The sequence below is a fragment of the Engystomops pustulosus genome, chromosome 10 (assembly GCF_040894005.1).
Source record: "Engystomops pustulosus chromosome 10, aEngPut4.maternal, whole genome shotgun sequence".
Classification (NCBI taxonomy): Eukaryota; Metazoa; Chordata; class Amphibia; order Anura; family Leptodactylidae; genus Engystomops; species Engystomops pustulosus.
Window position 1 is genome coordinate 6,089,072 of NC_092420.1, and position 16,619 is coordinate 6,105,690.

General features: G+C 50.4%; 1 protein-coding gene across 4 annotated transcripts in view; it reads right to left on the reverse strand.

Moving 5' to 3' along the window:
* The window catches only part of RAD18 (RAD18 E3 ubiquitin protein ligase), a 284,707-nt gene that overhangs the window by 231,431 nt on the left and 36,657 nt on the right, over positions 1–16,619 (reverse strand). For all 4 annotated transcript variants that reach the window (XM_072128079.1, XM_072128077.1, XM_072128078.1 and 1 more), the window contains exons 5-6: positions 14,406–14,707; positions 13,570–13,669 (exon numbers count right to left, since the gene is read on the reverse strand). In XM_072128079.1, the coding sequence (XP_071984180.1) occupies positions 13,570–13,669; positions 14,406–14,707 (402 nt within the window). The remainder of the gene's footprint in view (positions 1–13,569; positions 13,670–14,405; positions 14,708–16,619) is intronic.

Genomic DNA, 16,619 nt, shown 5'->3' on the forward strand with positions numbered 1-16,619 from the left:
CAACACTCATCATGGGAGACTTTAACATCCCTATGAACACCCCCATCTCCTCTTCAGCCTCTCAGCTTTTATCACTTACTACCTCTCTGGGACTTGTACAACTCTCTGATTCTCCTACCCACCAAGAGGGAAACATCCTTGACTTGGTCTTTGCCCGACTCTCTTCTGTCTCTGACTTTACTAACAATGACTTTCCACTTTCAGACCATAACCTTCTCTCTTTTACTGTAAATGGTTCTTGTCCTGTACAGAATAAGTCCATTTATCACACATACCGGAACCCACGTGCCATCATTGTTCCCCACCTCATAGAAACTGTGCAGCCATCGCTGTCCCCCATCTCCTCTCTCTCCTGTCCTAACCTGGCCACTAATCATTACAATCATGTTCTCAAAAGCGCCCTGGACAAGATGGCACCACCATCGGTTCGAGCCTTTCGACACAGATGTAGGCAACCTTGGCAGACGGCACTAACCCGTTTCCTTCGTAAGTGCGCCAGGAGTGCCGAACGTCTGTGGAGAAAATCGGGCACTTCCTCTGACTTTCTTCACTTTAAATTTATGCTTAAATCCTATAACTCTGCTCTCCATCTTGCTAAACAGGTCTATTTTACTAATCTAATAGCTTCTCTTTCTAACAACCCCAAAAGGCTTTTCAATACTCTTCACTCCTTACTAACACCAAAGGTGCAGCCACCTGTCACAGACCTTGGGGCTGAAGAGATGGCCACCTACTTTAAAGATAAAAATCGACTGCATTCGCCAGGAAATAATTTCTCAGTCCACTAACTCCATAATTCCACTTTTCTCTGATACCTTACCCTGTTCACTCTCTTCCTTTGAGCCAGTCACAGAGGAAGAAGTGTCCCGGCTCCTTTCCTCTGCTCGCCCCACTACCTGCATCAGTGACCCCATCCCCTCACATCTGGTACAGTCTCTCTCCCCAGCAGTCACTTCTCACCTAACTAAAATCTTCAACCTCTCTCTCTCGTCTGGTGTCTTTCCCTCTTCTTTCAAGCATGCTATTGTTACCCCTTTACTAAAGAAACCTTCCCTGGACCCATCCAGTGCTGCTAACTACCGACCAGTTTCTAACCTCCCTTTCATCTCCAAACTCCTGGAACGCTTGGTCTATTCTCGACTTTCCCGCTATCTCTCAGCTAACTCCCTCCTTGACCCCCTGCAATCTGGTTTCCGCCCTATGCATTCTACTGAAACTGCTCTTACTAAAGTCTCCAATTATCTCCTCACTGCTAAATCCAAAGGTGACTCTTCTCTCCTCATTCTTCTGGATCTCTCCGCAGCGTTCGATACTGTGGACCACCAGCTCCTCCTCAGGATGCTTCACTCCATTGGCCTAAAGGACTCTGCACTCTCTTGGTTTTCTTCCTATCTCTCTGACCGCACTTTCAGTGTCTCCTTTTCTGGATCTATCTCTTCTTCTGTTCCGCTCTCTGTCGGGGTTCCTCAGGGCTCAGTCCTAGGTCCTCTCCTCTTCTCCCTCTATACTGCACCCATTGGACAAACCATCAGCAGATTTTGTTTTCAATATCATCTTTATGCTGATGACACCCAGCTGTATACCTCAGCACGTAACATCACCCCTGCCTTAATCCAGAACACACGTGACGGTCTCTCTGCTGTCTCTAACATCATGTCCTCTCTTTTCTTGAAACTTAATCTTTCTAAGACCGAACTTCTTGTCTTTCCACCATCCACTAACAGAGCCTATCCTAACCTCTCCATATCAGTCTGTGGGGTCACCATAACCTCAAAGCAGCAGGCCCGCTGTCTTGGGGTTGTGTTGGATTCCGACCTCTCCTTTGAGCCACACATTCAATCTCTTGCTCGCTCTTGCCGGATGCATCTCAGAAACATCTCCAGAATCCGACCGTTTCTCACATTTGAAACCTGTAAAATGCTAACTGTTGCTCTGATTCACTCTCGACTAGACTACTGTAACTCTCTACTAACCGGTCTTCCACTCACCAAACTCTCTCCTCTCCAATCGATTCTTAATGCAGCAGCCAGGCTCGTCTTTCAGACTAAACGCTACACGGATGCCTCCAGTTCATGCCAGTCACTGCACTGGCTGCCAGTCTCCTTTCGAATACAGTTTAAAATAATAACCCTCATCCACAAAGCTCTGAATAATGCTGCACCTTCCTACCTCTCCTCTCTCATCTCAGTCTATCGCCCAACCCGTGCTCTTAGATCCGCCAGTGATCTTAGATTAACCTCTACCCTAGTGCGGACCTCCCACTCGCGTCTCCAAGACTTCTCTAGAGCTGCACCAATTCTATGGAATGCTCTGCCCCGGACTATCAGACTAATACCTAACCTCCAAAGTTTCAAACGTGCTCTTAAAACCCATTTCTTTAGGCAAGCCTATAACTCTCATTAACTGCATGAAGTTTTAACTCTTCTACTAACCCGTCCTGTGTCGTCCTCCCATCTGTTATCCAGCAACCAACAGGCACCAGACTTCTCTGCAGTCCCATTCACCCTGGACCTGGTATATAAGATGACGGCTGAGTGGTTCAAGCGACAGCAATTCCATTTATTATATTTTGTTCTATTCCCTAAGAAGAATGGCTTGACCATTAAATATTCTTTTACCTCGTGTTACCCCATCATCTTCATAAACCGTAAGCTCTGGCGAGCAGGGACCTCACTCCTGTTGTTCCATACAAATGTTGTGCTCTGTCATGTTATATTATATTTTTATTTGTTTCCTATGATTTGTAAAGCGCTACGTAATAAGATGGCGCTATATAAATAAAGATTATTATTATTATTAGTAATGTCTATTCTGCATCTCATTGAGGATCTCTACAAATGTCAGCGCTCCTGCAGAGGTCTGTGCACGGCGGGAAGCGCACAACACCGCGCTATAATAGAGGACATCGCTGCGGGTTCCCAGCAATACATCGGCACAGTGTGTCAGCCGGGGGAAACATTGTATTATCCAGCAATGTAAACATTTCCAGGAGTGTTAAGTGAGACAAAGAGCAACAACGTTCCAGGATTTAATAGCGTCTCTCGTGCCGATACTCAGTAGCACTTACTGGAGGGTTTACATGACAGGACGGCAGTGGGTGCCCCCTCTACTAGGACTGCATGGAACAAGATGGAAAGATAACGCTAAGCTATAAGGAATTTAAGAGACTTACTGAAAGATTTATGACCATGAGCACGTACTGCAAGGAGACTCCCCCCAGACACCGGCCAATCCTACAACATTCCCAAATATTAACATGGAAAAACTGAATACATTATTGCAACACTCTATCCCGCCACATCCCAAAGACACAAGGTTGTTAAAGGGGTTGTCCATATTAAACATACATAAAGGTATTATTACTAAGCTTTCCATCTCGTCAGGGACAAAACCCAACAGCGGCTGCAGAGAGATCAGAGCACAGCAGTGCCAGGACACAACCCTGGTGCACTTAGAGAAGCTGCAATCCTGGAGTATGAATTCATATATACAGGCAGTCCCCGGGTTACATACAAGATCGGTTCTGTAGGTTTGTTCTTAAGTTGAGTTTATATGCAAGTCGGATCTGTATATTTTATAGTTGTAACCCCAAAACAGAATTTTTTTGGTCTCTGTGACAATTGGATTTTAAAAATGTTGGGTTGTCAGAAGAACCAGGATAAGAAATAAAGCTTATCTGCAGACACATCCAGAGGTCCGTTTGTAACTAGGGGTCGTCTGTAAGTCGGGTGTTCTTAAGTAGGGGACCGCCTGCATCACAATCAAACAGCTACTAACAACAGAGGGACAATACAGAGCACTGACAGCAGGCAGCATACAGTAGTCACACCCGCTGACAGTTTCCTTTATTACTCTTATAGAGAATTGTAAAATGAAGACCTTCAGGTCCTTGATACCCAGAGACTCCAAACTTTACCCAAAGTTGCAGAGCAAGTAAAAATCATTGCCACGAACCGAATCAGAAAACACAAAGGGAAACGTTCCGCTCTGAGAGCTCATTACTATTATTGTAGGCAGACCCAGAGATAACCTCATACCTGATCTGTATCATTTAATTGCCGTGAAGAAATCACAAATTCCATCATGAAGCCGAAACTCCAGCTGAGAGGGTCGGCCGCCACCATTTCAGTGTTTTATATCAACTAACCCAGAGCCCAGACTGAATAAATGAGCAGATTATAGCGGAAGGATCACAATACTAGAAGGGGGTGTGGGGTCCGTCTGATCGGCAGCTCTGCTTGTATCAGGTCTCATTATCTGCCTCATCCACGTGGTCTCTCCCACGGACCGGCGGGGTCTCCACCAATATTTTTTTGTTTTGCCAGTAATTACAGTAATTGCATAAGTTGCAGAAAACAACTTTAACGTGTTCCTAATGGTGTCAATCTGACCGGAGACTAATAAGATCTGGAACCGGCTATTAATGGTAATTTGTTCCTGGGTAAACGAGGAGCTGGAGACAAACGATGTGAAATTACACGTACCTTCATTTGTAATTATTACAAAAGTGTAGAAGAGGGTCCGCATGATGTGTCCTGCCCTATTACTACCCAAAATAGTGCTGCTTTACCTCCAATTATCAAGCGCTTCTGCAAAAGGCCCGAGCCTCTGATGTGAATATCAGACTTCCCACTCAGCACAGTGGCTTAGTGGTTAGCACATCTGCCTTGCAGCGCTGGAGTCCTGGTTTCGAGTCCCAACCCGGTCAACATCTGCAAAGAGTTTGTATGTTCTTTCCGTGTTTGCGAGGGTTTCCTCAGGGTCCTCCGGTTTCCTCCCACACTCCAAAACATACTGGTTGGTTGATTAGATTGTGAGCCCCATTGGAGATAGGGACTGATCTGGCAAAGCTCTGTGCAGCGCTGTGCCATCTCTGTGGGCTATATAAATAAAGTATTATTATTATTATTACACAAGGCTCCACTAGTCGCTGCAGCAGCAAATAAAGACTTGTCCCAAAGAAGAAGAAGAGATGTAGCAAATAGAAGGTGTAATATTTCTAGTGGAAGATTCCTTGTTGATTGCAATTGTTGGTAAGTTGTTCTTCAGCTGCACAGAGGACGGATCACCTGACACAAGAGCATTTGCTACCACATAAACAGCGCTCTTATACCGTATACTATAAGTGTTAGCGGTGGACACTTCGGCGGCGTTCACATGCTGCGTTAAATTGCGTAAAACACAGTAGAGGATACTTTTATACCAACACATGTGCGTTCCGGAAAAAGCAACACGTGTGTTACATTGTTTACCGACAGAGAATGTGTTAATCATTCCCCAATGTAATTGTTAGCTACTCCCCGCGGTGCTTGCAATACTTCTCTTGCAGCGTGTGAACACGGCCTTAGCGGTTGCCTTTACTGGTAATGAGGACGCTGCACCTCAACAAACAATGTGATCTACGATTATAAAAAAGTGTAGCCAGGAAATGATACATTGTAAATGTTATGAGATGCTGCACCCAGCACATGTGTAACAGCGCCCCTACAAGGGTTAATTATCAGGAACACCCTGGCCCAATAGGTGATTAGACTGGACACAACTACAATGACCATCACAGAACGTCTCATCCAAAGACAAGAGGAGGCATTAGAGACTTCCCAGTGTCCCCAAATATCTACAGACCCCAAGATGAAAGCTCTGAATCCTAAGCAAAGTGCGCAGCAATGAGTCTACTCCGCAAGTATGTATAGGACCCCAGAGAACCCCTCTAACCAACGCAAGCGGCTCCCACAAATGTTCTAAGTTTAGATTCTATTAAAACTAACAAGGATTCCAAAGAAGTAAATTCAACCCAAATCAACAATAGATTTCACAAGAACAGAACCCCCGACGGAGCAGAATGGACACGGATGAGAAGTGAGGCAAAAAGGGATGAAAAGAACTGGTGACGGAGCGGGGAAAGAGTCCGAGCCAAGGCAGCAGATGTCACGAAACGTGGCCTGTACCGCAGGGACCGTGCTCCGTGACTCAGCGCAGCGACATTACAAGCATGTGTCCGGAGAAAGGCTAATAAACCAATCCCACGATAAGAAGTTCTCCAGCCCGAGGCCAGGACTCTGTGAAATTAAAAGCACCATCGCACGGAGATGAAGAAGGAGCCGAGGAATCAGCGCTCTGAGGGTTTAAGGGAATACAAGGATTCGATTTCTCGGTACATGTATTCCTGCAAACATCCATTAACAATCAAGGGTTAATTAGCGGCTGATGGATAATATATAATGTATAGAGGCTGCGGATGATGCACAGCGTTATCTGAGAAGCTGCAGAGAAGTCCTGGAAGGAATTGCTTTCCTCCAAGTGTGTGTGTATAGCTAGATAAAAAATGAATAAATTATATACACACATAAACATTTCAATAAAAGCCGCTGTAGGTAAAGGATGCACAAAGCCAGGATGTCCATATAAGCTCTCTGACCCCTCAGTGACTGCACCCCCCATACACAGCGAGCAGCCACGTCCTGACACCTTTCTATCATAGCCAGCAGTGGTCAGGGGTCAGCATGGGCGCTCTGACCCCTCTGTGACTACACCCCCCATACACAGCGAGCTGCCATGTCCTGTGTGTCCTGACACCTTTCTATCATAGCCAGCAGTGGTCAGGGGTCAGCATGGGCGCTCTGACCCCTCTGTGACTACACCCCCATACACAGTGAGCTGCCATGTCCTGTGTGTCCTGACACCTTTCTATCATAGCCAGCAGTGGTCAGGGGTCAGCATGGGCGCTCTGACCCCTCTGTGACTACATCCCCCATACACAGCGAGCTGCCATGTCCTGTGTGTCCTGACACCTTTCTATCATAGCCAGCAGTGGTCAGGGGTCAGCATGGGCGCTCTGACCCCTCTGTGACTACACCCCCCCCCAATACACAGCGAGCTGCCATGTCCTGTGTGTCCTGACACCTTTCTATCATAGCCAGCAGTGGTCAGGGGTCAGCATGGGCGCTCTGACCTCTCTGTGACTACACCCTCCATACACAGCGAGCTGCCATGTCCTGTGTGTCCTGACACCTTTCTATCATAGCCAGCAGTGGTCAGGGGTCAGCATGGGTGCTCTGACCTCTCTGTGACTACACCCCCATACACAGCGAGCTGCCATGTCCTGTGTGTCCTGACACCTTTCTATCATAGCCAGCAGTGGTCAGGGGTCAGCATGGGCGCTCTGACCCCTCTGTGACTACACCCCCCATACACAGCGAGCTGCCATGTCCTGTGTGTCCTGACACCTTTCTATCATAGCAAGCAGTGGTCAGGGGTCAGCATGGGCTCTCTGACCCTTCTGTGACCACACACCCCATACACAGCGAGCTGCCATGTCATGTGTGTCCTGACACCTTTCTATCATAGCCAGCAGTGGTCAGGGGTCAGCATGGGCGCTCTGACCCCTCTGTGACTACACCCCCCCCCCCATACACAGCAAGCTGCCATGTCCTGTGTGTCCTGACACCTTTCTATCATAGCCAGCAGTGGTCAGGGGTCAGCATGGGCTCTCTGACCCCTCTGTGACTACACCCCCATACACAGCGAGCTGCCATGTCCTGTGTCCTGACACCTTTCTATCATAGCCAGCAGTGGTCAGGGGTCAGCATGGGCGCTCTGACCCCTCTGTGACTACACTCCCCATACACAGCGAGCTGCCATGTCCTGTGTGTCCTGACACCTTTCTATCATAGCCAGCAGTGGTCAGGGGTCAGCATGGGCGCTCTGACCTCTCTGTGACTACATCCCCCATACACAGCGAGCTGCCATGTCCTGTGTGTCCTGACACCTTTCTATCATAGCCAGCAGTGGTCAGGGGTCAGCATGGGCGCTCTGACCCCTCTGTGACTACACCCCCCCCCAATACACAGCGAGCTGCCATGTCCTGTGTGTCCTGACACCTTTCTATCATAGCCAGCAGTGGTCAGGGGTCAGCATGGGCGCTCTGACCTCTCTGTGACTACACCCTCCATACACAGCGAGCTGCCATGTCCTGTGTGTCCTGACACCTTTCTATCATAGCCAGCAGTGGTCAGGGGTCAGCATGGGTGCTCTGACCTCTCTGTGACTACACCCCCATACACAGCGAGCTGCCATGTCCTGTGTGTCCTGACACCTTTCTATCATAGCCAGCAGTGGTCAGGGGTCAGCATGGGCGCTCTGACCCCTCTGTGACTACACCCCCCATACACAGCGAGCTGCCATGTCCTGTGTGTCCTGACACCTTTCTATCATAGCAAGCAGTGGTCAGGGGTCAGCATGGGCTCTCTGACCCTTCTGTGACCACACACCCCATACACAGCGAGCTGCCATGTCATGTGTGTCCTGACACCTTTCTATCATAGCCAGCAGTGGTCAGGGGTCAGCATGGGCGCTCTGACCCCTCTGTGACTACACCCCCCCCATACACAGCAAGCTGCCATGTCCTGTGTGTCCTGACACCTTTCTATCATAGCCAGCAGTGGTCAGGGGTCAGCATGGGCTCTCTGACCCCTCTGTGACTACACCCCCATACACAGCGAGCTGCCATGTCCTGTGTCCTGACACCTTTCTATCATAGCCAGCAGTGGTCAGGGGTCAGCATGGGCGCTCTGACCCCTCTGTGACTACACTCCCCATACACAGCGAGCTGCCATGTCCTGTGTGTCCTGACACCTTTCTATCATAGCCAGCAGTGGTCAGGGGTCAGCATGGGCGCTCTGACCCCTCTGTGGCTACACCCCCCATACACAGCGAGCTGCCATGTTCTGTGTGTCCTGACACCTTTCTATCATAGCCAGCAGTGGTCAGGGGTCAGCATGGGCTCTCTGACCCCTCTGTGACTACACCCCCCATACACAGCGAGCTGCCATGTCCTGTGTGTCCTGACACCTTTCTATCATAGCCAGCAGTGGTCAGGGGTCAGCATGGGCGCTCTGACCGCTCTGTGACTACACCCCCCATACACAGCGAGCTGCCATGTCCTGTGTGTCCTGACACCTTTCTATCATAGCCAGCAGTGGTCAGGGGTCAGCATGGGCGCTCTGACCCCTCTGTGACTACATCCCCCATTACACAGCGAGCTGCCATGTCCTGTGTCCTGACACCTTTCTATCATAGCCAGCAGTGGTCAGGGGTCAGCATGGGCGCTCTGACCCCTCTGTGACTGCACCCTCCATACACAGCGAGCTGCCATGTCCTGTGTGTCCTGACACCTTTCTATCATAGCCAGCAGTGGTCAGGGGTCAGCATGGGCGCTCTGACCCCTCTGTGACTACACCCCCATACACAGCGAGCTGCCATGTCCTGTGTGTCCTGACACCTTTCTATCATAGCCAGCAGTTGTCAGGGGTCAGCATGGGCGCTCTGACCTCTCTGTGACTGCACCCTCCATACACAGCGAGCTGCCATGTCCTGTGTGTCCTGACACCTTTCTATCATAGCCAGCAGTGGTCAGGGGTCAGCATGGGCGCTCTGACCCCTCTGTGACTACACCCCCATACACAGCGAGCTGCCATGTCCTGTGTGTCCTGACACCTTTCTATCATAGCCAGCAGTTGTCAGGGGTCAGCATGGGCGCTCTGACCCCTCTGTGACTACACCCCCCATACACAGCGAGCTGCCATGTCCTGTGTGTCCTGACACCTTTCTATCATAGCCAGCAGTGGTCAGGGATCAGCATGGGTGCTCTGACCCCTCTGTGACTACATCCCCCATTACACAGCGAGCTGCCATGTCCTGTGTCCTGACACCTTTCTATCATAGCCAGCAGTTGTCAGGGGTCAGCATGGGCGCTCTGACCCCTCTGTGACTACACCCCCATACACAGCGAGCTGCCATGTCTTGTGTGTCCTGACACCTTTCTATCATAGCCAGCAGTGGTCAGGGGCCAGCATGGGCGCTCTGACCCCTCTGTGACTACACCCCCATACACAGCGAGCTGCCATGTCTTGTGTACTGACACCTTTCTATCATAGCCAGCAGTGGTCAGGGGTCAGTATGGGCGCTCTGACCCCTCTGTGACTACATCCCCCATTACACAGCGAGCTGCCATGTCCTGTGTGTCCTGACACCTTTCTATCATAGCCAGCAGTGGTCAGGGGTCAGTATGGGCGCTCTGACCCCTCTGTGACTACATCCCCCATTACACAGCGAGCTGCCATGTCCTGTGTGTCCTGACACCTTTCTATCATAGCCAGCAGTGGTCAGGGGTCAGTATGGGCGCTCTGACCCCTCTGTGACTACACCCCCCATACACAGGGAGCTGCCATGTCCTGTGTGTCCTGACACCTTTCTATCACAGCCAGCAGTGGTCAGGGGTCAGTATGGGCGCTCTGACCCCTCTGTGACTACATCCCCCATTACACAGCGAGCTGCCATGTCCTGTGTCCTGACACCTTTCTATCATAGCCAGCAGTGGTCAGGGGTCAGCATGGGCGCTCTGACCTCTCTGTGACTGCACCCTCCATACACAGCGAGCTGCCATGTCCTGTGTGTCCTGACACCTTTCTATCATAGCCAGCAGTGGTCAGGGGTCAGCATGGGGGCTCTGACCCCTCTGTGACTACACCCCCCATACACAGCGAGCTGCCATGTCCTGTGTCCTGACACCTTTCTATCATAGCCAGCAGTGGTCAGGGGTCAGCATGGGTGCTCTGACCTCCCTGTGACTACATCCCCCATACACAGCGAGCTGCCATGTCCTGTGTCCTGACACCTTTCTATCATAGCCAGCAGTGGTCAGGGGTCAGCATGGGTGCTCTGACCTCCCTGTGACTACATCCCCCATACACAGCGAGCTGCCATGTCCTGTGTCCTGACACCTTTCTATCATAGCCAGCAGTGGTCAGGGGTCAGCATGGGCGCTCTGACCCCTCTGTGACTACACCCCCCATACACAGCGAGCTGCCATGTCCTGTGTGTCCTGACACCTTTCTATCATAGCCAGCAGTGGTCAGGGGTCAGCATGGGCGCTCTGACCCCTCTGTGACTACATCCCCCATTACACAGCGAGCTGCCATGTCCTGTGTCCTGACACCTTTCTATCATAGCCAGCAGTGGTCAGGGGTCAGCATGGGTACTCTGACCCCTCTGTGACTACACCCCCATACACAGCGAGCTGCCATGTCCTGTGTGTCCTGACACCTTTCTATCATAGCCAGCAGTGGTCAGGGGTCAGCATGGGCGCTCTGTCCTCTCTGTGACTACACCCCCCATACACAGTGAGCTGCCATGTCCTGTGTCCTGACACCTTTCTATCATAGCCAGCAGTGGTCAGGGGTCAGCATGGATGCTCTGACCCCTCTGTGACTACACCCCCCATACACAGCGAGCTGCCATGTCCTGTGTGTCCTGACACCTTTCTATCATAGCCAGCAGTGGTCAGGGGTCAGCATGGGCGCTCTGACCCCTCTGTGACTACACCCCCCATACACAGCGAGCTGCCATGTTCTGTGGGTCCTGACACCTTTATATCATAGCCAGCAGTGGTCAGGGGTCAGCATGGGCGCTCTGACCCCTCTGTGACTACATCCCCCATTACACAGCGAGCTGCCATGTCCTGTGTGTCCTGACACCTTTCTATCATAGCCAGCAGTGGTCAGGGGTCAGCATGGGCGCTCTGACCCCTCTGTGACTACATCCCCCATTACACAGCGAGCTGCCATGTCCTGTGTCCTGACACCTTTCTATCATAGCCAGCAGTGGTCAGGGGTCAGCATGGGTACTCTGACCCCTCTGTGACTACACCCCCATACACAGCGAGCTGCCATGTCCTGTGTGTCCTGACACCTTTCTATCATAGCCAGCAGTGGTCAGGGGTCAGCATGGGCGCTCTGACCCCTCTGTGACTACACCCCCCATACACAGCGAGCTGCCATGTCCTGTGTGTCCTGACACCTTTCTATCATAGCCAGCAGTGGTCAGGGGTCAGCATGGGCGCTCTGACCCCTCTGTGACTACATCCCCCATTACACAGCGAGCTGCCATGTCCTGTGTGTCCTGACACCTTTCTATCATAGCCAGCAGTGGTCGGGGTCAGCATGGGCGCTCTGACCCCTCTGTGACTACACCCCCCATACACAGCGAGCTGCCATGTCCTGTGTGTCCTGACACCTTTCTATCATAGCCAGTAGTGGTCAGGGGTCAGCATGAGCGCTCTGACCCCTCTGTGACTACACCCCCCATACACAGCGAGCTGCCATGTCCTGTGTGTCCTGACACCTTTCTATCATAGCCAGTAGTGGTCAGGGGTCAGCATGAGCGCTCTGACCCCTCTGTGACTACACCCCCCATACACAGCGAGCTGCCATGTCCTGTGTGTCCTGACACCTTTCCATCATAGCCAGCAGTGGTCAGGGGTCAGCATGGGCGCTCTGACCCCTCTGTGACTACATCCCCCATTACACAGCGAGCTGCCATGTCCTGTGTCCTGACTGGTTTGTGAGATATGCAGAAGGTTATGTAAATTTTACAATAAAATTAGGTAATGTTCCCATGCAAGGATCTGGGCCATCGCCATTGTTGATCTTAACTATTTTCCACATAAAAGAAAAAAAAAAAATGTAAAAAATATACTATAATCTGAGTAAAACCAGAGCAGCACACTCGCCAATAAACAGGAAAACAAGCTGCAGCTTTATTTAGTAACAGAAAATATTTCCTCCTGACAGATCTGAGCTGTTATCAAACTGAAATGTTACAGGATGGAATTAACAACAAGTGTTATGGCCAAGGCACTCAGGACGCGAGAGCCAACGATCCCCAACACTAGAGGCTTCAGATCATGGCAGCCGCGATAACAACCAATCGCTGCCACTACGGGCTTCACCTCACAGATCATGACGGCCCCGAGAGGAACGGATCCCCGACCCTAGAGGCTTCACCTCACATACCATGGCGGCCGCGAGAGCGATGGATCCCCGACCCTAGAGGTTTCAGATCACACATCATGGCGGCCAGCAAGAGCGATGGATCCCTGACACTAGAGGCTTCAGCTCACATACCATGCTGGCCCCCGAGAGTGATGGATCCCCGACCCTAGAGGTTTCAGATCACACATCATGGTGGCCAGCAAGAGCGACCTATCCCCAACACTAGGGCCTTCCGATCAGATACCATAGACCGTGGGCTAATGATATTCTGTGTCACGTGTCAGGTCAGGTCAAATGCAGATTCAGAACCTGGAATAATTTAATCGCCCCTCTGCACCATCGCCCCTCTGCACCATACACAAGCAGGGTCAAACCCGTCTTACCATGCATGTGAAGAAGCATCACCTATTAACCCCATACATCAGCAAGTTATCCCACATCTGCGACCTAGAGCAGCCCCACGTACCACACCTTATCATCAGCCACCTATGCCTTATTTGTACCATTCAGTTATCATTTATGATAAGCAGCACTAACTACCCCCCCATCTGTCCCATATATATGCAGCATCTCTGCCCCACAAGATCAGGTAAAATGTATCTGATGGTGATAAAGCACATTACTGAGTGTCATAAATCCCCACGGACATGGAGGTAGATCTCCAATGTAGAAATAGTTGCCTTTACACTAAGTGTTCCCAGGTGGCTACTCCCTATCTGTGTATGGACGTGGCGCGTACCTGCGCAGACTCTCCTTCTTCTCGTCCCTCGTCAGGCAGCTGTCCAGGTGCTTGTTGATGTACTGCTCCAGGATGCCGACCCCACACACCGGACACTCCACTGCAAGCAGAGAGAATAATGTAATGTAATTACTCACATCACAAGGGATTAACAGAAATTATGGCAAAACATAAAGCTGAAACACTACGTGCATAAGGAAAGCAGCATGGGACAGGATGGTGGGATTTACAGAACCACCAAGTACCAGCCCGGCACTAGTATCACCACGGAGGACAGTCCCATCACTATCATCCAGGGAGCTACTGGAGTAAATGTATGTTGTGTATATAAGTGGAGCCCTCATCATGGATTATCCTGCCCCTGGTGGTGCACTCTGGTATTACCCTTACCTGGCTGTCAGTCTCTGGCTATGCTCTGTAAAATAAGCTAGGGGGACACACGGGGCCAGGTCAGATGGGCCCAGGAAGCATCCACATAGATGTATAGCAGATAATGAGTGACATCTATGGTCCATTATGATGCCACAGAGGATTTAAAAAACATTTCCACAGAAAACTATAGGTTTCCTTCTGGTAATGATTTCCCCATTTGGACGCCAAGTACATGAGGCTGAGCTGCAGCACCGAACGCAGTCACTATACAATATACTTGGCAAGAAGTGAAGCGCAGCTATTCCTGCTGAATTTGGCTGCAGTGCATAAGCAAAGACTCATAAGAGAGCCACCACGACCAGACCGCAACCTTGGCCCCCCCCCCCCCCCCCCCCGTGAGGGATATAGGTTCCTGACCGTGTACCACGACAATTGTGTCTCTTACAGAAAGTTACCGGACTTACCTTTAACTTTTTCCAGAGACGTAGAGGGGGTATTAGGGACAGACTCTAATGACTGATCCAATACACCAGGTTCCAGTTTGATTGATTTCATGGAGCTGGAAGGAGCAGACGTGTGATCTTCTGGGGCGGCCTCCATTGAAGTATTTGCTACATCACCGGATCTTTTGGATCGTTTTGTGCTAGATTTTACCAGGAACCTGTCCATAGATTTGTTTCCGCTGGATCCTTGTGTACTCCTTGTAGGCAACTTGCTGGATGGTGACTGTGGAGAGTCATCCGAGAGAGACTGGGAGAGACGTGACCTAAGAAATAAGATTATAGAACATAAACATAATATCCTATAGATAGAATCACCCTGCATTGCCTCGGTATAGACACCCGGATTAATCCCATCGCCTTTCCTGTAGGTTTTGATATATGGATGAGGATAATGGTTGTTGGTAGAGGATTAGACCACTGGGTTTTAATTATCAATAGTTTCACACAGTCATTAAACCTGTTCAAAAAAGTCAATAAAGGATTTACGAGCCTAATCCCAACTTACTGACCTTATATAAAGCCATAATACATCTGTCTTATATGGACGGAGATGGGCAGCCATGTCTAGACCATTGTACAGGGCTGGAGCTCTCCAGGCCCGCAGGTGCACGGTGGATGGTAGACATGGTTGTGTCCAGATGACACTGATGTATATTGTGATAAGGGGAACACTTGATGTGAACAAAGCCGTAATTTACAGACCATTATATCAGACCGTAGTCCAGCGTGCAGCTGCTACAAAGCTGTAGAGGGGCTTGGTGCACGTATATAAAGACACAGACAGAAGTGGATGATGTCAGGGCCATAAAGCTTGTAATGAACCCTGCGGCTATGCAGCGACATAAGTCTGTAGTGCAGAGCAGATAAAAGGGACATCAGCAAGTGCCCGGTCACCACCAGCAGGGTACCCCCAGGCCCCCCGAGTGCTGGTAACGTTAGCAAGGACTCCCCAATCCAGAGACGGTCACTGTGCTACACTTGTGTGATGACCTCTACACTCTTAAGATCAATAGGGTCTAGAGGTTAAAATGCTGACATATGACGTTCTGGGATGTGTAGATACATCTCAAACAGATGCAAAAGGAGTGTTGTGCAAACGATAAATTAGTTCCTGCACCATAGATCACAGATCAAATCCTCCTCCTGTCTCATGAAAAGCTCCAGATACTGGTTGTGCATTCCCCAAGCATTCTAGGACAGTTGTTTTTTATAGTTCTCATATCTTTAGGATAGGGGATCAGTATCACCGCTATCAAGGACCATTGTGCAGCAATGGATGTAATGGCGTGCAGCGGCAGCACTATCAGGGACCGCGGTGCAGCAATGGATGTAATGGCATGCAGCGGCAGCACTATCAGGGACCGCGGTGCAGCAATGGATGTAATGGCATGCAGCGGCAGCACTATCAGGGACCGCAGTGCAGCAATGGATGTAATGGCACGCAGCGGCAGCACTATCAGGGATCATTGTGCAGCAATGGATGTAATGGCATGCAGCGGCAGCACTATCAGGGATCATTGTGTAGCAATGGATGTAATGGCATGCAGCAGCACCGCTAACAGGGACCATGGTGCAGCAATAAATGTAATGGCGTGCAGCGGCACCGCTATGAGGGACTGTGGTACAGCAATGGATGTAATGGCGTGCAGCAATGGATGTAATGGCATGCAGCGGCAGCACTATCAGGGACCGTGGTGCAGCAATGGATGTAATGGGCATGCAGCGGCACCGCTATCAGGGACTGTGGTGCAGCAATTTATGTAATGGGCATGCAGCTGCACCGCCATCAGGGACTGTGGTACAGCAATGGATGTAATGGCATGCAACGGCACCGCTATGAGGGACTGTGGTACAGCAATAAATGTAATGGCGTGCAGCGGCACCGCTATGAGGGACTGTGGTACAGCAATGGATGTAATGGCGTGCAGCGGCACCGCTATCAGGGACCGTGGTGCAGCAATGGATGTAATGGGCATGCAGCGGCACCGCTATCAGGGACTGTGGTGCAGCAATTTATGTAATGGGCATGCAGCTGCACCGCCATCAGGGACTGTGGTACAGCAATGGATGTAATGGCATGCAACGGCACCGCTATGAGGGACTGTGGTACAGCAATAAATGTAATGGCGTGCAGCGGCACCGCTATGAGGGACTGTGGTACAGCAATGGATGTAA